Source organism: Chelonoidis abingdonii, chromosome 14, assembly GCF_003597395.2.
Source record: "Chelonoidis abingdonii isolate Lonesome George chromosome 14, CheloAbing_2.0, whole genome shotgun sequence".
Taxonomy (NCBI): domain Eukaryota; kingdom Metazoa; phylum Chordata; order Testudines; family Testudinidae; genus Chelonoidis; species Chelonoidis abingdonii.
In genome coordinates, this window is record NC_133782.1 from 11,102,819 (window position 1) to 11,126,556 (window position 23,738).

At 39.4% G+C, this 23,738-nt stretch overlaps 1 protein-coding gene across 4 annotated transcripts in view; it reads right to left on the reverse strand.

Annotated features, from left to right (window-relative positions):
• Nucleotides 1–23,738, reverse strand: part of GNAS (GNAS complex locus) — a 249,684-nt gene that overhangs the window by 29,504 nt on the left and 196,442 nt on the right. The window contains exon 1 of one of the 4 annotated variants that reach the window (XM_075072243.1): nucleotides 18,306–18,371. The exons of 2 other annotated variants lie outside the window; for them this stretch is intronic. Coding sequence is in view for 1 of the 2 variants with exons in the window: in XM_075072242.1 (XP_074928343.1) it covers nucleotides 17,943–17,953 (11 nt within the window). In the remaining variant the exon portion in view is untranslated. Of the gene's footprint in view, nucleotides 1–17,942; nucleotides 18,036–18,305; nucleotides 18,372–23,738 lie in introns of those variants that run through there. One more of the 4 variants, XM_075072242.1, reaches the window with a different exon arrangement.

The following is a 23,738-nucleotide window of genomic DNA, read 5'->3' on the forward strand; positions in this document are numbered from 1 at the left end:
TAGTATATAAATACAAATCTGTCATGCAGTTATGATACATGATATTTCCTCAACATTTAGTAAAAAATCCAAAGAGGAAATACTAACACTAGGCTGTTTAAAGTGAAATTTTCAGATGTTCACTAAGATGGATTTTTTCATATTAATACGGGTCATGTAGACATGTAAAAATTCTTACAGATCTTTAAAAAAAACCTCCATGTACACACAGTAATATTTAGAAAACTTAGAATGAAGGGTAAAGAATCCCACCAAAATCTTATTTTTATGGGTCTATTAAAATACTTGTAAAACTGTATTTAACAACACAAACAGAACTCCTTTCAAATCAGAGGCACCTAAGAAAGCGTCTAACGAATCTTGTACTTGTATAATCATGAGATGAGAATTGCAGTTAAAAAAACAAAACAAAAACGTGCTACTGGGATGAGATTTTACATTTAAGTTCTCAGACCCATTAGGGCATGCTTAAAAACAGATTTATAATGGAAAGCAGCTTTCCTACAACAGTGAAAATAATGAAGTTGCAATAAACCAAAAGAGACAACTATTCAGTAAAAATAGCCCCACTAAACTAGAAATATATTTCTTTATGTTTCCAGTTCTGAGTCATTTATTTATTAGGATGATCGTTATTTAAATGTACATTTTACGGAATCATGCACAGGTCAGAACACTTAAGAATCCAAACTTTAGAATTTATTTATATAGAATATGAGAGTGAGTGAGTGTGTATTACATAAAAGTGGTTCTGAGAGTAGAATCAGCTTTAATTTCAGAATAACCTCGGAGCATTCCAGCCACTTGGAGGCGGAGGGGCACCACTGGTCTAATTTTGAAGCAAATAATGAGAAAGCTGAAAAGTATGACTCCATATATTTGGAATCATCTTGCGGTAATCAAGGTTACAGTTCCTTATATGGTGTGGAGAGCACAAAGCACACACGAAAAATTTAATATTAAAACTACTGGATATGAAGAACTACAAAACTACAACTATCGTAAATGAAACCATTACTTTTGTGTTGCCACAAAAAAACAACAAACCCTTCCCTAAAAACAAAAATGCAGCTTGGTTATGTGTATTGCTTCCTAAACTGCATAATTAAAACCGTAACCCAGAAGAGGCCACAGGACCTAAAATGCATTTTGTTTCACTACAGACAATACAAAGTAGAAAATGCATGCTTTTCAAAAACTGCCAAGAAAAGAAAAAATTGGGAAAAAGTAGGAGAAAAGGAAAAAGTGTATTTAAAGAAATTGTAGACATCTTTTTTCTCTCTGCCTGTCTAAAGTTAGTCTGGCTTAGAGGATGCACTAACTTTCCCAATCAGTTTTACATTACAGCACAAGTCCAGAAATAGCTCCCAGCCGCCTTGGCCTCTAGCACGGTTGTCATGACAATGGAACCACAGTTCTATAAATAGCTCATCAGCACCAAATCTTGTGAGACACATCTGGAATGGGGCCAGCCTAGCCCCAGCTTGACAAATAAAAATAGGCACAGGCAGTTTGAGAAGCTGGAAAGGTACAATGCATCTCTCAACTCATACACAGAGACAATCAGAGTCAGGTAGAGAAACAATTTTGATTGCTGTTTAATGCAGGATTGAATTTATGGTAGGTTTATAAAAAAAAGTTACAGTACTAAAATGAAAGCTTCAGTCATGCTCTGCCTCAATTTTCCATTTTTCCCCCCTCGTCTGTGGCAAACCATGCCACTTTAAAGACTAACAGTACAATCACTTGCCTGTGAGGCCTTTTTTAAAAAAAGATTTTTGTATATTTTCTTTAAGGTTTTGGCCTGAATTCAGTAAGTTTCTGTTCTTACAATAACTAAATGAAAGACAGGTAGACATTATGTGTCTGGTGGGAAAAAGGCTTGAGCACCTAGCACCAGTCAAGTCACTGGGAATTACAGGTGCTCAGCACCTCTCAGGATCATGTATTTTGCAAGCTTCCTCATACTGCTTTGCCACCTCCCAAGTTGCAGCACTTTAGCTATTCTTGTTCTAGTTCTTGCAAGCAAATACTACCACTTTGTTCCAAATGGCATGGAGATTTCTGAAGGACAAATATATAACAGAGACTAGACTAACATCACAAATTAGTTGTACTTGCAACTCAAGTCAAATCTGAACTCCTGAATTCAGAGGTGAAACGCAAAACCTTTTAAGTCCCTGCATACCATAGTTCTCTTCCCTATGCCCCTATCTGACGATGACTGCCTTTAAAACATCCATTTTCTTTCATTCCATGGATGAGAGAATTTTTTATTTTTAGCACAGTCTTGATCAATCCATTCAATTATGTCCAAATTATCTGTATGGGCACAGACTTGTATCAAAAACGTTAGCTGGTTTACCCTACAGCAAACATTTCTACAATCCTGAGATTCAGCTACCAGCTGATAGACCAACAGTCTAGGAATAAGACTTACGAGTTATATATAATAAATGATTTCATAGAGATCAGAAATAGCAGCCATTGTGATGTAAAATAGGCAAGAGAGATTAGATCCATTAATGAAGTAACCACATTTTATACTATAATCAAGAAATGAGACAATTCACAAAATATAAAGTCTTAGCAATTCATCAAAAAACAATGAGGACTGCAGATGTAATCAAAGTAGTGCAGCTGTAATAAGCATTTAAACCACGGTAAAATATCTTCCAAATGCCATAAAGACACGAATACAGGCATTCAATGCAAACTGCACCATCAGCCCACAGGATTCCTTTAGGTCCCTACATGGATATTTTCATTTCTAAAAATTGTAGAGTAAGTTCCATCCAGACTCAAATATATTTAAGAGCTCCCCTCCCCCCATTAACCACATATATTTTGTCCGTTTGCCATTGAACAATGCACATTTCAGAAAAACAGCAGATTTCATAGAAATTCTTTGGAAAGATGTACTTTGTAATATACATGTTACATATAATTCAGAATTTCCATTCATTTATTCTGCAAAGATACTCCAAAAGCTTGAGATTGGTGTAAGCGACGGAAATCAATGCCAAGCTTCATCCAGCATGAATCACAAGACACGATAAAGAATAAAGAAACATTTTGCAATGTTTTACTAATTCAGTGTGGAATCTTCTTCACTCACAGAATGCCTAAATTTCCTGGCTTTGTGTGGGTGAAGCACAGGAGAGAGAGTGATGGATGACAGAGAAATTAGCTCTGCAGCAGTGCACCCATGGCTGGTACCTAGAGCTGGGCAGAAAATGGTTTTCCTGTCTTGTAAATATTTGAAAATGTTTACCTTCCCGAATCAAGATGAAAAGTCACAATCTAGAAAATGTTAGTGAATCGAAAAAACTCCTCTTCCCCTCTTTTTGGTTCCATCAAAATGTTTGCGTTTTTATTTTGACTTGTTTTACTTTTAACATTTTTCAATCTAATTAACTTAAATTTCTGAATGAAAAATCATTTTGAGCCAGAAAATTGGATTATTTTCTGGTTTCCAAAATAAGAAAATGAAATAATTATACAATTAAAAACTTTTGTCAACTTTTTTGTTTGTTTGTTTTTTGGGGGGGGAGCCAGGGAATCTGTAAAAAACAGCCCTGTTTCATGACATTTTGGTTCTGACAAACTAGCATTTTTTGATGGAAAAAGTATTAGTTAAGAAATCCCGGACTAGCTCTACTGCCACCCCCAGCCTGCAGTCTGCGAGCAGTCTTACCACCTCCAGGCCACTTGTGCAGCGTATTCAAGCTACTAGATTCTTGCTTCCCCCAACTCACTGGCCTGCCCCACTATTGCTTGGCCATGTTTACTGTACAGATGCTACAGCAGCACAGATATGGTGCTACACTAATGCTGGTGTAGCACCAGAGCATAAATGTTTCCTACTGTGACAGAAGGGATTTTCCCTGTCACTGTAAACTATCAACCTCCCCATGCGGCAGTATCCAGGTCCATGGACGCATTCTAGCTGGGGTTAGGTTGACTTACCTACAGTACTAAAGCGTGTGAATTCTGCATGCTACATAGCTAGGCAGATCTAAGTGTAGACCTTCTCTGCAGCATACAGGGGGAGTGGATGCCTCAGCTGTTTTTCTGGTCCTCCATGCTTTCCACTAAACCAGCGCAAATTTAATTCTAGATGTTTATGTCCATTTTCAGTGTCTTGGCCCCTTTCATTATCCACCTCCCAAACCAAATATCCTCCTCATAGCCCCCCCAAATAAACAACACAATTAAGGCTTCTCCAATTGCTTCTATCCACACCTTTTAAACTTGTAACAGGCATTTTAGCATTCTCAACTATCGAAATCAACAGTGTTAAAAAACTTACTATTGTATGCCTGCAAGGCTCTCTCATCACTGCAAGCCTGCGTATGTCAAATAACTTCAGAACAACCCCTCACCCCACCCCAAAAAATTCCTTCACCAAACCAGCAGAAAGCTTAAACCAATCCAAGCACACAGGGTGCAGAAATGAAAGGTAATGGTATGAATGAGATCATGGTATCATGATTCAATTCCTGGGCAAGCCTGAGGCTGGAATACTATGTGTTAGTGAGCAGTGATGAACATGCAGCAATCTCTGTTAACTCGTTTTTGTTTTTTTTAATATAGCGTAGTCCATCATGTTTCCTTGTTTTCTTCTTGGTAGCCTGAAGTGTTCACAGATCAAACCCCAGGACTTATTCAAGTCTGGAGACCCAAAAACACATTTTTTTTTGGTGGGAAACCCTCTTCTCCCTGAATTTTGGCCAGTAGGATAAAAATGGAAACCAGTTCTCATTCCTGATCCTTATTCTGACAAAAACATAATCAAAACAGCTTCTCTGGCACAGGTGCATCCAGAATACTATTTCCTTGGACTCAGCATCCCTCGTCCCAGCCAGTTATTTAGATGTAGGCCTAAGAAGAACTCAAAGCGCTGTGACCTTGTACAAGTTTTTTCTCCCTTTTTAAAAAGCAAGCTTGCTTCGATGGCTCACCTTAGTTTACCTAACTCTATTTAGCACTTAGTATGGAATAAAATGAGAGAGCTGAATTAACGAGGTCAAATTACGACCCCTCCATCCCTTAAACAGGCCACATGTTAATTTGAGGTGGAATGCAGGGCAATGGCATATATTTATTCCTAAGTAAGGCTAACTTCATGATGTTCACGCGAGAATTAAGAATAGCTATAGTTTGTGTAAAGGTTGACAGCATTCCTAGACTGCTAAGTGCTCATGTTCAAAGCTGTCTCTATGAAATATCTAAGCGATTTCTGTCTTTCTTGCTATTTAATGTGATTTTAACTTTGTATAATTCTGACAAAAACTGTTGTCAAGAAGAATGAAATTCTATAGGGATGCCTGGAAGACCCATGACTTGTTCAGTTATTTCACTGAGAAGGCGCATATGCTAAATACTACAATTTGTACTTTTATATGAGTAATTAAAAGCAACAGACTAACAGGACAGCTTAACATTGTATGTTAATCAATGATACAATGAATCTTGCTTTCATGGTCTTTGGCCACCCTCAATACCATCTAGCTAGAAGAATTAGGGTACTTGTACATGGGGAGTTAAGACCACACAACTAAAGGTGTGAAGTTAATGCTGTAAGTTAAAGAGCATTAACCTCATCTGAATGGTCAACAAGAGCATCTACATGGAATTTCATGCTTTTTAACTAATGTGCATTAACTTCACACCTTTAATTAATTCATCTCAACTTTCCTGAGTGTCAGTGTGTAGACAGCCCCTTAGTGATCAAGTCTGGCTGACCAAACATGGATCTGATCATAAACATACCTTTCAATCTTTTTGCATCCATGTTTCACATATGTTTTTGTCCCACCTGTCTGCTGGAAGATGCTTACCTGAAAGGGGTTAGGTGCTTAATGGTGTTTTTCAGCTAGGAACCAAACATTTACTGGTATGATGTCAGCAAATATGTTTTGTCTCACCGTACTTCCATACTTTTATAATGTTGTACAGCTGCTGGATTGTTATGTTCTCTTGCTGAGGAATTTGGTGAATTTTGAGACCACATCTCTCCCAGCTGTAGTATGTATTGGCCTTGATAGTATCTTTCTGAGTGTAAGGCCACACAGTTATTCGTGGACTGAGGATGTGTGGAAGAAAGAAGCAGGACTGTGTCACAGAGATGGCTTATTTGCACACAAGTTGAACTGCACGGAGGCTGAGCTGATGGGGAACTACTCTATGGATCTTCAGAGCCAGCTGACAGATCAGTGTGCCAGTTATAGGCTGTCCATGTAGTGCCAAAACAGATTAGCATGTGTCCTCTGGTGAAGCCTTTGAATCTTGTCTACACACAAACTTGTACCAGTGTTCTAAAATTGATTTAATTAAACCAGTGCAAATCCCTGTATGGGCACTCTTAAACTGGCTTAAAATGACTGATATTGATGTATCTTAAGGTGGTAAATTACTGATTTAAATTAAATCAAAACAATTCATTTTAAATCCAATTTAGAAGTGTCCAAACAGGAACAAAATCAAATTTAAAACACACCTTTAGTTAAACTGATAATGATCAGCAATGAGATTTGGGACACTTCATTTTTAGGAAGACCACAGTCTGTGCTATGCAAAATGTGTTTTCCTTTATTAGAGGCCACTTTAAATAGTTAAGAAATAGATGAAACTGACAGGATAGCCTTTGTGTGTTAACTATTAATAACTAAGTATTTATACCGACTTTGTCCTCATGGTCTTTAGCTCCCTCCAGGGCCATCAAATAAGTAGAATTATTTTCCCCTCAGCATAAATATTTTACCACATCAATACAATCTTTTAAAATTTAAATTAATACATCTTCTAAAACTCCCTGCAGTAGGGAAGCGAAAGATTTCTGAAAGGCAAACATCAGATTTTTACAATGTAATTTTTCTGATAATTTACCACGAGTAAGGCAATGATTTAGTCATGGAGGTCAAGGCAGTCACGGATTCTGTGACTTTGCTGGACACTCCATGACTTCTACGGCTTCAGCAGGAGGAGCGGCGTGAATGTGGACCCCCGCCCTGCAACAGGGGCTGGCTGGAACAAGAACCCTGCATCCCCAGCCCTGCGGCTTCCTCCATGGGCTGCAGCCGGACCAGGGGCTGCAGCTGGGGCCATGTGCCCCAGCTCCACAGTGTCTCAGGCTTGTCGGGGGCTGCAGCCGGGGCTGCATGCCCCAGGGTTGGCAGGACTGCAGTTGGGGCCGCACACCTGAGCCCCGCAGCTGGGCCAGCTCTGAAGCAAGGGCTGTGTGTCGTCCCCGCCCTCATGGCTGTGCCCCCCGCTGCAGCCACTGGAGTCAGGACTGTACCCTCTGCCATGGCGGGGGTCGTGGCCTATCAGTCCCTCCCTCCCCCCATGGGACTCTCTTTCTCCCCCCGGTTATTTTTAATAAAGTTATGATAGGTCACAGGCAATAACGGAGCCCGTGACTTGTTTGTGACTTTTACTAATAATAACAACCGTGAAAAAAAAATCTTAGCCTTAATTATGAAATGATGTGGCCATTTTACATAAGATAGAGTGTATTTTTCTAGTGTCCTTCATGCAGGTACCAGAAAACGCAGAGTGATAGGAAAGGTAACACCGCAGAATTAGATGCAAGTAGAAATGGAAAAAGATTGGGTAAAAAGTTGATGTTCAAAAACAGCAAAGATTCAATGAAGCACCAGCAGACTAATTAAAACAGGTGAGTGAGAAAAGAAAGGAAGATGTTGTAACAAGGGATGGGAGAGGAGAGGAGAGAAGACAAGAATTTAAGTTCCACTTAAGCTAAAATGAACAGGAATGTTTTAAAGGTGAAATTTAAATAGATGAAGTGACTCCTTTCAGGTAGTTGGAGTGATGTCCTGAGAGTGTATCCAAGCATTTACTGTGGAAAGGGAGAAGGCCAAGACTGGAGGAAGGAATTCAGCAAGCGAAGGGGCTAAGTGAAAAATAGATCAGAAGTAGTCATAACAATGTATACTTCCATGGCTTTTCCCATTCAAGGGCCATGAAATGCTCTATAGACATTAAGCCTCACAACACCTCTTTGAAATGGGAAAGTATTATTCCCATTTCACAAATTGAGTCAAACAACACAGAGATTCAATGATTCAAAGTCAGTGAATCAGTGACAGTGCTGGGAACAGCCTTTATTTCTCCTTACTCACATGGTGACAAGTATAGTCTAAAACCCAGGTTCCATCTAGGCAAAGTTGCACAGTGTCGACAGAGAGAGTTCTGAAACGTGGGAATGGAATTTTGAACTGCAGCTATAGATAATGAGGGAAATGGGGGATGGTATAATTTTACTTTCTAGGGAATGAGAATGAGTATTCTGAACACAGGATTCTGGTTTCCCGAGAAGATTAGGAATGATTCAGGAATTCAAATAATTGACAGGACAGGTCAAAGTAAGGACAAATGACGGTCATGTTTTGGAGATGGTGACAGTGAGACCCTTACGGCCTACTTTTGAATATACTTAAATACAAAAGTTCTTCAGATTAATATATAAAGTAATTCAATGTATTTCAAAATACAGCATGTAAATTCAGCAGAAGGTAAATATTCATATCTTTGCTTTGCAAGTCAACATCAAACTTGAGGTACTATATTTTCAAGTAAAATTCTTTTGCAAAAAGTCAATAATTTTGACCTGTTCTTCTCATGGGAAGCTCAAATCCACATCACATCTTCACGCCAATCCTCATATCCCCAGGCAGTTGTTGGGACTGGAATGGCAGTAAGTTCCTTTACAGAAACAACCTGTCGATACCTGTTCTGGAGTTGATTGCTTAAACAGTTCACAACAACTCACATTTCAGTTTTTGTTTTCCTCTGGGGCAAGCTACCCATTTTTTCTTTTTCAAACTTAAGAAAAACAACTCCAGGCCTCTGCAAGTGGAGACACACAAATTGGCATCTAACGTTGAAGCTCCTACAAAAGGTTCAGTGCTCTAGAATTGAATCAGGATATAAAATTACTATCCTTCCTTCTCACAAACAATCCATTTGGCCATGCAGGCCAATATCAGAGACAGATTAAAAACCTGATTTCTAATAAATTTTACGGCAATTAAGGTAGAGCTCCAAAATTGATTTGACAAAATTTGATATCTTTTAGAGAGACTCAGGCCTAGCCTTCTTTTCTTGGGTGCAAATGCCGTAAGACATTTTCACCTGCCAAATCTCTCGACTTTTTCAGCCATAAAATAAATTAGATACATAAATGAGAGCACTTGCCCCTCTGCCTGTTTTGTACCCATACTCATGTAGACAGAGACATAAATATTCAGGTTTGCACCTATACTCAAAGGTGAGGACAAAGTTGCAGGTGTAAATTTTGAGGGCACAACCTGCATATATGAAAGAGAGACCACCTGTCTGAAAATTTCCAAAATGGTTTTACTTTGATATAAACTTTAACACGTAAATGATAAATCCATCCAAACTTCACTCTTCGTAGCTCACTTAGATATCCTTTTCATGTTCCTCGCTTCTTTGTAGTAGCAAAATCTAACAAACAACCAAGCTCTGGATAAACCTCTCTGCCTTCATTCAGGGAAGTTATCATGAATAATTTTTAAAGAAGCTGATAAGTTCCAAAACTGTTTACAAAAGTATTTTGATAAGCTTTTAATTTTAAAATTGCAGTGGAAACTTCACAGAACACCGAAGTTTTACAGACAGACACATACTGTCCATCTGCTGGGTGTGGCATGGTATGCCATTTCAGAATAAAATAGATAAACCATTTTGGTGCCACTTTTTTGCCCAGGTCTACTGGTTGTGAGTTTATTCTTAAACAAAATTGCCATCAATTAATTTTTTTAGATATTTAAAGAAAATCCATCAGCATGGTGTAGGGGTTTTTTTTTTTGCAGACCATCTACGTGTCATTACGACTAAAACAACAGCAGGGTTTATCCAGATATGAGCACAGGGAATGTAAAAGCCCTGACAAGGCACTACTTTAGCTTTTCCTCTACTACCTCTGAATCATGTTCTTGATTTCAGCATACAGAGGGATCTCCATTGTGATTTAATGACTCATGCATGAGGAGGCAGATGCCACAAAGACTGGAGCAGAGACAGTGTTAGAGTTGGTATGTGTGTGTAGGGGGAGGCGTACACAGACCAGGAAGAGGGAGGGAATTGGAGGGATTGTTTAAATCCTCGTTCTTAAAACTTTAACTTATCTACTTAAGAAAACGATATAATGAGGGAACAGTGGAGAGTATGGCCCTTTCAAACAAACAGTGGTTTTAAATTAGCAGTATGGTACCTAGTTCCTATACTGACAGGAGTTTTATAAATACCTAGCTAGATCAATAGATAGAACAGAATCCCACTGAAAGATATTCCCCCAAAGTTTCAGTAAAAACTATTAAAGACATTAAAAAATAAAACACCAAAATGGAGGGAATGGATGGCTCAGAATAAGGGCAAGAAACTGAGCCTTTTACTGATCAAAATATCAAGTCTAGGTTTATATCAAATATCAAAGACAGTGGCTCAGTGACCTGTATGAAATGATCCAATGCTTTCAGTACGCATCACAGAAAAGCACCATCACATCTGGCATCCTTGTTAGCAGACTCAGAAGGCTGGATAGGCCCTGGAAAATTCACTCCCCAAAACATAGTCCCTCCAGTTCAAGGCTGAATCACACCGGCAGGTGGCATAGGAGTCCTCAATGGAAACTATCTGGGCTGGGCTCAAATTGGGCGCTTACGTGATGATGTGGCATACTGGTGGCACCCCTCTCAAGCTGCCTTCTTGCTCCCTAAAAGCTCAGCTTTCACATTTTTGTTTTTGTTTTGTTTTTTTAAGTAAGTCACTAGCTGTTGCAAAGTAAACCTTGTAAATGTGATCCATGTGGAAAGCAATGCTGCGACATCTGCCTGAGTATGTGGAGAGGTTGAAACAGCAGTTCTGAGAGGTATGAACTGCCTTCATCCCAATGGATGTTAATTCAGAAGCCCAGTGATGACAATTTAAAAGTTAGCATTACTGACTATTTCACTGCACGGAGGAAGGAAAATGTATTATAAATATTTACATAATCAACTACGAGTAAAAGCTCATTTTAACATCACAAGCAGGTGGACTTGATACATTACAAACACTTATGTCCCCCCACAGTAAAGAAGCAGTCAGTCGCAAACTGCCCAGAAGTTTGAGCCCCTTTAAAGGGAGCCAAACCTAAGGAGCCTTATAGAGTTAATGGGTGGGAATTAGACTAGCAAAAGACTGAAGGTCCAAGGAGTTGAGAGGCGCACACATGGGCAGATTTTTAACATCCGCACAGTGTGAGCGCAATGTCTCATTTTAGCATCTGAAGTGGGTAAAGCTTGGAAGAATACTTTTGTTTTCCTTCCTGATTTCACCTCTGCTATGTTGTATGTTTTCTGGGGCTCAGTATCAAGAGATGCTAATTCACCAATCTGCATAAGGAATAAATTACAAAATTCAGATTAAAAAACCCAGAATGTATTTACTGAATGGAAAATCGGGCTGATAGGCAGCAAGGTAATGCCAAAGTGGAAAAGGATCTAGGCAGCAGGGGGTCTACATTCACTAGTTTTACCTCTGAAACAGACTCTCCAAATTCTCCATCTATACTCTTCCAGACCCAACTGCAGATGCTATGAGGAAGCTCTAAAAATCTGTTTAAATACTTGACACATCTAAGATTTCCCTCATCAGCACCGAGACTTCCAAAGCTCTCTCCATTTCCTACTCCCCTCCTTCTTCTTCAAGTCCTGACCCTTAATTATCTCCATCTTCAACATAACAAGGAAAAATTTAGACAATCTAATAACAAACTGAACAGAACTGGGCATTATAAGGCAGTGTTCAAGAATAACACCACATTAACTTCTATCTAGACAACCAAAGGTAAAATCTCTTTACAATATCTCACTGCAGGGAAGCACCGCTAATTCCACAGCACACTTTAATATTGCAGTGACACCACTGAGTCTGAGTCCAAACCATAGTGGGAAGCTTGCACCCACTGCTTCCAGGCCCAGAGATGAGATTACTATGAATCAGTTCCAAGTTATACTAGGCACTTCATAGATCTACTATACCAGACCTCGTGGAATTATTCAGAATTCGTCAGACTCTTCTGGTCACCTATTACTCTTATACCTGTAACTTAGCATTTGTGTGATCTACAGTGCAAAAGACAATTCCAGGATTTCCATTTGTTTTCCATTACTATAATTAGAGCTTCCGGATTATGGTTTAGATTCTAGATGAACAGCAGGGACTCTGGGGGTAGAAGAAAGTCAACTGGACAGATATAGTAGAGAACTTATTTTTAAAGGAGTAAGTGATTCTGGATGAAATGGAGCTGTGTTACACCATGCTATACCATATTATATAAAATATTATTAAAATACTATATATACCATTGTAGCTTCACTTAAAATATCAACTTTGACCACACTGCAGAGTTTTGACTCCACTGTAGAATTTCCTATAGTTAGAATGTAAAATATATACTGCAGCAAAGTATTAAATTTTCCACAGTAAAAGAGCTGACATTGAAAGCAACAACTGTAATGTTACGTACTAGTTGGTATTAATAATGTGCAACTACTAAATATAAGAGTTTTTGGTTCCGTCTTTCCTTTACTCTCCAAATCTTTTCCAGCACAACAAGGCTTTCAGTACCTTGAACATATTGTCTGGCCTCCAGCGATGATGACCCTGAGAGTCAGTGCCAAGAAGAGGCCTACCAGGATGTGCTGTAAGGGGCCCCTTTTTTCATCTCTTCTTCTTCTTCTTCTTCTTCAACATATCAAGATGCTATTTCTTATGGAACTTTACTTATCTTTGAAACAAACCAATCCTATGCACAGCAAGTTCTGTGGCTGGAATACTAGCATGCAGATAGGAAGGCTGAAAGTCAAGATGCCAGAGTAGTTGGAAACCACCAACTTCTCTAGAAATCTGTATTTCATGAGGAAGGAAATTAGATATAAACAAAAGTTTAAATGCAGCATGGTAAAAATATTCATTGCATGGGGAATTCTGTCTTGCATATCCACTAAGAAGAAAATAATATTCCTTCCCTTTAATTAAACAATTTTAATGCCCAAGACTTACATTTTAATAATAGGTCCCACAGCTTTTCTGTTTAGCACAGGAGACTGGCTACTCCGATTTTGATTGGGGGTCACAAAATTTTCTTGATAGTGACTCTAAACACCTCCTATTTGGAGAGGGATGGCTCAGTGGTTTGAGCATTGGCCTGCTAAACCCAGGGTTGTGAGTTCAATCCTTGAGGGGGCCATTTAGGGAACTGGGGTGAAAACCTGTTTGGGGATTTGTCCTGCTCTGAGCAGGGGGTTGGACTAGATGACCTTCTGAGGTCCCCTCCAATCCTGATATTCTATGATATTGTTGTTGGTTTTTAACTTCCCTATGCGCTAATGTAATCATATGTTATACTATAAATATCACAGGTCTTGTGTAGTCAGGGTTGGAAGTACCATAGAGAAAAAGCACCAACATGATTGGAAAAGTGTGATTTTTCTGTTGCTTTAGCAACTTCTAGGCAACAGTTTAGAGGGAATCTCAAACATGCTGAATTAGGCAACTATTCTTCTGGTTTCAAAAATCCTGATAGTAATCAAACTCAGGTAAAAATGGAAGAAATAGCTATTTAGGTTTTTAAGTACTAAGAGTACTTAAACAAACAAAATGTCAGCCATTCACAAAACCTTTTTCATGATGAGATTGTTCCAGAGTTTCCTACCTTTGGTAAAATATGTATAGAAGTCCAACCAAAATCTGTAATGTCTTCTCCTCACACTTAAGGCTAGTCTACCTTGGCAATGCTAAAGCGCTGCCGTAGCAGTGCTTTAACGTGCCTTGTGTGGTCGCAGCACTGGGAGAGCTCTTTCACTTTAAGACTCCTAAGTTTAAGCTGCTGCCTTGAGGGAAAAATCTGTTTGGTATTCCTCAGCAGACATGGGTATGTATCACAAAACTAATGTACAGAGTTCTCCCAGCACTCTAAAAAAACCCACCTCCACGAGGGACGTAGCTCCCAGCACTGGTGCACTGTCTACATTGGCGCTTTATAGCACTGAAACTTGCTGCACTCAGGGGAGTCTCTTCTCACACCCCGAGCAAGAAAGGTGCAGCTCTGTAAATTGCCAGTGTAGACACACCCTGAGTATTCTTCTTAATACCCTCTCTTGGGTTGCTATTAGGAATAAATGTTATACAGGAAAAGATTTCAGAAAAACACTATTAAAACACGAATATTGCAATCTATCAATTCTGTAGTCCATACTTTTATAAAAGGGACTTCTGCTATTCCAGATTTTTGTATTCTTTAATAAAAAAATTGATGTCAAGTAAACTTCAGTTTCAGACCAATAAATATCTGATGCTCTATCCATCTATCAAAGTGGTGATTAAGTGTCACCCCCTCTATCTTAGGCTTTACATTTTTATTTAAATTACACAGAACAGAACAGAACGGCTCATGACACTTGAACGCGGGAGCAGGTACCACATCTCCATAATAATGGTAGGCAAATCATTTTATTGCTATAGTTAAGGCAAAACTAGTTTTTTGTTAAAACATTACAAACATTTCTTTCACCCCGTAGTAAGGTGATTAGACTTAATGGATTAAACACTAATCTTTCACTTTAAGGCTCCAGAGTTTGAGCTGCTGTCTTGAGGAAAAATCAGTTTGGTATTCCTTAGCATACGTGTGTCTGTATCACAAAACAAATGTACAGAATTTTGACATAATTAGCACTCTTCTCTTCAATAAGGCCCAGGAGCATGCTCTTATGGAAACAATCACCTTTCACTTCTTTACAGAAAGTCAGAGCTGAAACAGAGATACATTCTTTTTGCTACATGCAACAGCAAAGATCCTATCTATTTTTAGTTCACTTTTTCACTAAGAAAACAGCTGGGAGCCTGATAAAAATACTTTGGTGACAAATTTAATGGTTTGAATTTTAAAGTTATTTTTAAACAAGATTCTAGTCATCTTTCAAAATAAGAAACATGGTTAAGCAGCACTTGGGTTACTGCCTGATAAGTCTGTGATCCAATCAGAACAAAACTGGGAAACTTATCAGCACCTGCTCTGATCCTCAAGCTGGTTGCAGGCCAGCTTTTTTCTTGAATGAAAGCAACTCTGCTATGACCTGCCTTGTTTTCCTTTCTCCCTTCCCCCACTCTCACCTTCCTTGTGCAATGCTCCATATCAGCTACAGAATTAGTGATCTACCTGCGCTGAATATACATTGTGAAGCAAACAGATGTGGAGATCACTGCTTCTGGAGACAGCTTGTGAAACCTGGAAATTGCATTTGGTAATAAGCTGGGTGGGTCCTATGGTAGTTTGACTCTGTGGAGCACAGGCAGAAAGTAAAAGTGTTCTAGCAGAAATGGGGAAGGGTCAAGATCTCCTCTAAGAAAGCACTCTCTAAAAGAATGCAAAGGAATTCACAACTCACAATCTATTGATGTCTATAAAAATATTAACGGCCCACATAATTTACATTAAGATGAGGATATTAGTACTAATCTTATGTATATTGTTATCCTCTAATCTTCAAATCTGCATTCCAATCTACTGCTTTAAAAGCAAACATTTTAGTGACATGTTCATCTGATAGAATATGCTCATGACTGTTACACATATTTTACTTTTATAATACATCAAGTTACATTCACCATACATCTAATTTCTGCAGCGAGTGATGTTACCCACAGGAATAATGATTATGCAAGAATATATTGCTACTTTGAATTCATTTGATATCTTACATCCATACATTTCAAAGCACTTTGCAAATATGAACCTCAACACCTTTGTGTGGTAGGGAAGTATGCCCATTTTGCAGATGGGTAACCCAGTTAACCTCTCTGTGCCTTAACTTTCCCAAGTTCCCACAGGAAGTCTGTGGCAGAGCCAGAAATAGAACTCATCTTGTGCCTTAACCACAAGTCTATCCTTCCTTCCTACTGCATATAAATATGTACAGTACTAAGGCACAGTAGGAAAGAAAAATTCCAGTTCTCATATTGTACTAGAGAACTAGGTAAAATAAAGATCAGATCATGGCTGAGACTCAAGCCTGAGGATAAAATATCAAGAACCAAGTAAACTACTATGTTCATAGTTTGTTATAAAATTACCGTAGGCAGACAGTTGCCTTAGCAGTCACTAACTTTGCAGATGCCTAGAGTACTGTCTTAAAAGTGTTATTCAAAGATTTTGGAATGTCTGTACAGGAATAGTTAAAGTTCAGTTGTGGCAGCTTGATAGCTAGTGAGACAGATAGGCACTGCATTCCACATACTGTCTTCAGTAATTTCACAAACACTTACTGTCAGCATTTACAATACATGAAGAGGAACAGTAAATTAACTCCAGTTGCCAGGATTTTAAGTGTACATGATTATATAGTGATCACTTTTCAGCTCAGAAAATGATCTAATCTGAATAACTTTTACACAAGTTGCTATAAAAATGCGGCAGTACTGACAGGCCACATGATCAGGGCTAGATATAGCTCACCGCAGGGCTACGCCCCTTTGATATGCCCTCCCACATGACCCAAAGCCCTTACCCTCCCCCAACTGTAGCAGCCTTGGTAAAAATAGCTCTTTGCTGGCTTTTGCTTTGCCTGTAGTTTACATAAGCACTCTGGGGGAAGGGGACCCTTGCAGTGGATCTAAGGTACTCAACAGCCTGGTAGAAAATTTCTTGAGTGGCTGGTGCATTTTGAATACAAATTATAGAGCAAGACTGTTGGATTTGGCCTTAGATGTGCATACCTTTTTGCAATATTAGTGTATCATACACATAGGTTTTATAGTAACTGTAATTATTTATTTTCATGCAATTCAGATAAAAAAATCAATTTATGTTTATTGGTTTATATTACACATTGTGTTTTAAATCCCAGTAGCCATCAATTCAGATGCTGCCCACAAAACACTTAAATGGGTAACAAATAATGCTTATTTAAAAATTAGCTATCAAATTTTTTCTTTACCAGCTAATGGTTTATCTAAGATTCATTTAGACACATATTATAAATAGTATTTTTCAATTATTTTTTTCACCTGATGAAAATGTTTTTTCTCATGTAGAAGAGAATACAGTAGATGGCATTACAAAACAGTTTTTTATATTTCATACAATACAGGTCTGACAAACTTATCACACTTCATTTTAGCGATGTTTCTTTTTTTTCTTTCCTTTTTTTTTTGTAGATCTGTTCTTTTTTCCCCATCCCTCCAGTTTTCATCCCTGACTGCTCCTCCAAGCGTCCCACCTTTCAAACACTCCATTTTACACCCTTATTTCCACTACCATAAAAACGTCATATCAGCCTCTCCCACATAGCCACTAGATGCACTTCCTTCAAAAGCCTGTCAGTACAGCTCCTAGACCTGCCACCGAAAGTGTTACATAACAATCAAAGTGCTTTCTCACCCTGGGGACTCCATGTGCTGCATCTACAGTGCTCCTCCCAGCCCAAGAAAAGATTGGGAATTGAACCTGGCTCTATCACATGGCACTACAAAGCACTGCCAACTGGCCTGGCTAAATTCATGTTTGTGTCAGAAATTTTCTATTGCACTTTACCTTGGGAATACTTTTAGCTTTCTTATGTTTTTTTAAACAGTTATTTTATTAGGTTTTTCTGTCTCTCTCTTTAGGTATTGGTTTGATAAATGCATTTCTTCAATTGTCTTCCTCCCTCTCATAATGTTCCTTCTGTATCAGCACATCAAAAGTAACAAGAGCTCTCACAGAAGCTCTATATTCTACAAGATGTAGTGCTCCCTGAGAGGGAACATCAGAAATGACCGATTCCAAAGTCAGGCAAAAATTTCTTAGTGGCTATTCATAAACAATGTCAAGTAAACTGTAAAATTCTAAAAATATCACTGTCACACACCTGTTCCACATTTGCTGCTGTCAGAGTGCTTTGTAAAAACATACCACTTCAGTAAGCTATTTCCTGTCAGAGCAGCATTTGCTCTGGGCCTTTCACAAAACCACCCAGTCCTAAATGGAGAAACTCCCTTGCAGGTCCCCTGTATGAAAAGCTGATTGTTCCAGCCAATAGAATTCTGCAGTTAACATCAGCGGTCATGACACTTTAATCATAGTGGAGTCGACTAGCCTATCATCAAATCCACTCAGCAAATATGAGTCTTGCTGTTACAAAGGTAATGCAAAAATGACGCAGTCAACTCTGCACTCACTTTTTGCTTCCTCAAGCATTTATTTATAACTTATAACTACATTTTATACCTACAGATTTTCTTTCCAACAGATGTTGCCTTAGTACACAGCTTTTTCCCCCCAATTTCTCCTATTGTGCCGAAATGCTGCTCCGCCTCCACATCCCCTCCCAACCTCACAACTGGAAATAACCTCACACAAGAGTTTTAGTTATACAAAAAGAGTTGGTGAGAGAGAAGGGAGGAAGTGAAAATTAATGATCAGGAAGCAATATTAAAGAAAGTTAGAATAGCCTCATTTTGATTTATTTTAAGACTCAAGGGAGCTGTGGTTTTACGCAGGAATAGAAACCAAAGTCCAGTACAGTTTTTAAAAAGAAATTTCTGACCATTTACATTTCCAATTATTATTGAAAACGAAAGCAAATTAAATTATGCACTAAGAGTTTTACTGATTTTCTCAGCTTTTTTTTTTACACTATTAAAAGTTAACAGAAGCAAAACAAATCTATTGAAACATACTGGTACCTCAAAAGCAAGCAACTAAACACTGTATACAGTTTATAGAAACACCACCACTTCCCTCTACTTAACCCTCCGACATGTCATCCTAAGTAAATCCATTCCAGCACAGACTGAATGCAAGTTTTCTTTTACAAACAGAGGAAGCAAATTAAAGGAAATTTTTAGCACAGAAAAATAATCTATTTTCTTATTGGTTTAAATTTTATTTTAAATGGCTGTTTCTTTTAAACAGAATATAATTTTCACCAAATACCAACTGCAGAGAAAAGTTACATTTTCCCCCCCAAGTTATACAGATGCTAATGCATGTTCTTTGGAGCGCAAACTTTACAGCATTCAGCGTATGGAAGACATATTTCACCTATAATGTTACAGTTTACTCTGTGTGCATTTGATTTATTCAGAACATTACTTTCATGTCTTTTAAATCAACATTTTAAAAATGTATTTGGTGTCAGAAGGACATAAATCTGATGCTCATGAAAAGGAAAGACTAATAACATCTGTTAGAGCTAAGTATAGTGATGGCAAGCACTATGAAATTCCCCCATTTAGCTCTATCAACATGTCTCAAATCTCTGTGTATGGCACATGGCTGCTTTTTGACCCTTCAGCTTTTCTTGTCATGAAAATGTCAATTATGCCATTTTATTGCCAATTGTACCCTGGTACTATGATGAGGTACCTACTACAGGGCCAGAATCACAAAACTCAACTAACTTCTCCTGGTGACGTAAACTAGGATTTTAAAAACATGAAATGCTTTTACACCAGCTCACCACATGCACAACCCACTTGGCCAACAAATTCTTTAAAAGTTAAACTGCTACTTAAAATAGTTACTAAAATCTAAAGCCTAATTCATTCTGAGTCTAAGTTTACTGACTTTTAATAAAATTACAAGGATGAATTCAGCCCATTAAATCTTTATTAAGTTTTACAATCATAAAACAAAATAATTAAGTAGTACAATGTTTGATACACAAGAGTGTTGCTTTATATTGTACAACTAAAAATGCAACACGAATTCAACAAAGAATTTATTTTGAGTCAATTCTGATTAACTATTTAGTAAGAACTTGGAATACATCCATCAAATCACACATTAATGGATTATTCTTATAAGTATTGGACATTATAGTTAAACTGAAAATAGCCAATAAAGCTTCCAATCTTCACAATTTATTGTCAACCTGTCAAGAGTTTTACACTATCTCTTACAGACCCCAAATGAACTTTATCTGTGCTGACAAGTTATGAATTTAAATTCTTCTCAGATGGCCACTAAGTAAATCTGTCTTGATTGCAAGTTAAAAAATACTGGCTTTGGAAAAAAGAAAACATTGTCTAACTGAAATGTGCTTGCCTAAAAAAAAAGAAAGAAAGAAATTTGTCTAAGTTCAGCCCCCTACCCCCTCACTCCCCTGTATAATTACTAGCACTTTGGTAATACACCTCTACCCCGATATAACGTGACCTGATACAACATGAATTCAGATATAAAGTGATCAAGCAGCGCTCGGGTGGGGGGAACGTGGGGGGGTGTGCACTCCGGTGGATCAAAGCAAGTTCAATATAACGTGGTTTCACCTATAACGCAGTAAGATTTTTTGGCTCCCGAGGACAGCGTTATATTGGGGCAGAGGTGTATATTCCGTTGGTTTATATCGGGGTCAGCAACCTTTCAGAAGTGCTGTGCCGAGTCTTCATTTATTCGCTCTAATTTAAGGTTTCGCGTGCCAGTAATACATTTTAACGTTTAGAAGGTCTCTTTCTATAAAAGTCTATAATATATAACTAAATTATTGTTGTATGTAAGTAAGGTTTTAAAAATATTTAAGAAGTTTAATTTAAAATTAAATTAAAATGCAGAGCCCCCCAGACCTGTGGCCAGGACCTGGGCAGTGTGAGTGCCACTGAAAATCAGCTCGCGTCCCACCTTCGGCACACGTGCCATAGGATGCCTACCCCGATTTATATTCTGTAGCTGAGTTTGCATCTATGTACACCTCTACCCCGATAGAATGCGACCTGATAGAACGCGGGTTCGCATACATGATAAACTCTGACACGCTGCTCTGAGCAGCGTGTTAAGGGTGTCGGGCCAGCCCGGGGCTGAGGAGTTTGATAAGGGGCAGAGGGTCTCGGGGGAGGTCAGGGGCTCCCTCTCCACAGGATCTGGGGGGCAGGAGCTGTGGGAGGGCACTTTTGGGGGGCCTGTAGTCCCAGAATGGCCCAGAGGATTAGCGTGTCACTCGGGAGAGGGGGTTTGGGGAAAGGGATCCCTCCCACACTCACCAGCAGTGGTGGAAGTGGAGCAGCCTGACCCCAGCCCGCTCTCCTCCGCCAGCTCCCAGCCGCAGCACTCTGCTTCCCGCCGCAGGTGAGTACAGGAGGGTGTCCTTTCCCCAACCTACCTGCACTCACCGGCGGCAGGAAGTGGAGCGCTGCAGCTGGGAGGTGGCAGAGTGGAGCGGGCTGGGGCCGTGTCGCTCCACTTCCCGTGGCCAGTGAGTGCAGAGAACATCCTTTCCCCAACCTCCACGCACTCACCAGTGGTGGGAAGTGGAGCAGCCCAGCCCCAGCTAGCTCCACTCTGCCAGATCCTGGCCATGGCGCTCTGCTTCCCGCCGCAGGTGAGTGCAGGACCTTTCCCCAGCCGCCCCCCAGTGACACGACGGGGGTTGGGGCAAGGAAAGCAGAGCAGGCTGGGGCCACGTTGCTCTGCTTCCCACTGCAGGTGAGTGGGGGGGGGGGCATCCTTTCCCCAACCTACCCACACTCACTGACAGCAGGAAGTGTTATGCCATGGCTGGGAGCTAGCAGGGTGGAGCGGACTGAGGCCAGGCTGCTCTGCTTCCTGACGCTGGTGGCGAGGGGTGGATAGGGGTTGGAGCAGGCAGGGGATGGGAAGTTGGGTAGGGGGTGGAATCCTGGGGGTGATTAGGGATGGAGATCTCTGGAGGGGGCGGTCAGGGAACAAGGAACAGGTGGGGAGGGCAAAGCAAGTTTGATATAACGTGGTCTCACCTATAACAAGGTGAGTTTTTTTTGTCTCCCGAGGACCGCGTTATATCGGGGTAGAGGGGTATTATTAAGGTGCTCTCTTCACAAAAGCAACAAAGGCCAATCTGAAATCTGCCACTCTCTCCAAAAGAATGTAAGCTATAATACCATAAACAGACACTGAAAACAAATTTACCACTTGTCTTGTCATCCTATTGCTCTCATGTTGATAATTTATGGAACAACAAAGCAAACTTTGGGGAAGAAAAGCATTTCAACTAAAATACAAGAGGCAGCTAAGGTTAAACCACAAACTTTGAGCCATTTTCTAGCTTCTTTTGTATGAAATTTCAAAAAGTCTCAGTAAATTTCAAAGGGCAGATTTGTACAATCCAATTTACCAAATGCTACCAAAACACATGGTTCATTGCAGATATAGGTTGGTGTCGGAAATGTAGGCAGTAAAAAATTTCAAATATTAAATACTGTATCAGAGCAACTTCACACACCAATAATACATACTGTAGTTTGCTTTAAAAGTTTAGCTCTAGATTTTTTCTCTGTCTGAAATAGAAGTCGCAAGTGTTTATTCACGTCGTCATTCATCTGTACTATTCATACTTATTAGAACACTGCAAACCATGTAGTGATGTAACCGTAATATTCTTTATCAAACAATGAAATTTGCCATTTTTACCATGAAAATCTATCATCTTCATCAATGACTCATGGACGTCTTTAAATATATATTTCTAATACCTAACTGTACTATTTTAACACCATGTTAATTTTATGGACATATGCAAGGTCATGAAGAAAAATGGGTATAACAATTTCACTTTAATCTGTAGAATGTTAAAATCCAAGTGAATTACTTTCAGTACTGTATGCGATTTTACTAGAGATTTTATCTGAAAACCTTTTTAATTCAAATAAACAGTTTTTTGTAAATGTATACATGCAATGGCACACCTATTCTGTTAACTCAGTTGCCATGACTTTGCATGCATATTAGATATTTGAACGTGCAAATGGATATGTAGGTATTACTATCTGCATGAGCAAATGCACTATTTGCACGTGAAATCATTAGAACCTACAGCTAAAATGAATGCACATTTTTTGAAAATCAGGCACTAAGCATTTTGATGATAGCTCATCCTTAAACCTTAAAAGACACTGGGGATTACTCAGTATTAACACTTTGGACAATCCAGTTTCCAGGGTTGCAAAGTGCTGCAAGGGTGTGCGATGAGTAGGAAAAGGGAGGATCTGCTTGGACGCAGGGCCAGGTTGAGACTCTTAAAAGGAGCCAGTTCCAACCCAATGTCTTTGTTCCCTCTCTGCAAGGAGCATGCTTCACAGTGCAGGCAGACAGACATGCTATTTCTGCTTGAGCTATCATACTAAAAATAGCAGTGTGGTTGCAGTGACATGGGCAGTGGCTTGGGCTAGCCACCCACGTATGTACCCAGGGGATCAGGCAGCCAGCCCAACCTGCCACCCTTAAGTTTGTTTGGGGATGTGGACCACTACTTTCTAAGCAATGAACAGGGGTAGGGATGGGGCTCCAGTCACCAGTTACCTATCTGTGGTGGTGATCGTGTGCTGTGGATGAGGTAGGATGGCCTTGTGGTTAAGGCACTGGACTATCAATCAAGAGTTTGGGCTTTATTCCCAGATTCCACACAGACCACCTGCGTGTCCTCGGACAAGTCACAATCTTTTTGCTTCAGCATTCCATTGGTAAAATGGGGATAATAATATTTCCCAACCACCCAGTGATGCTGTAAGGATATTCATTTATGTCTGAATAGGGGCCATAGAGCCTCTGTCCTGTTTGAAAGAATATTGTATGTGACACATCATAAGTAGCTCACAGAACTGTGTCAAGGGATGGGACTCAACCACCAAATCAAAATGGTACTAAACAAAGAGATTAAGTTAAAAATAGAGCCATTTTAGTAAATACTAGG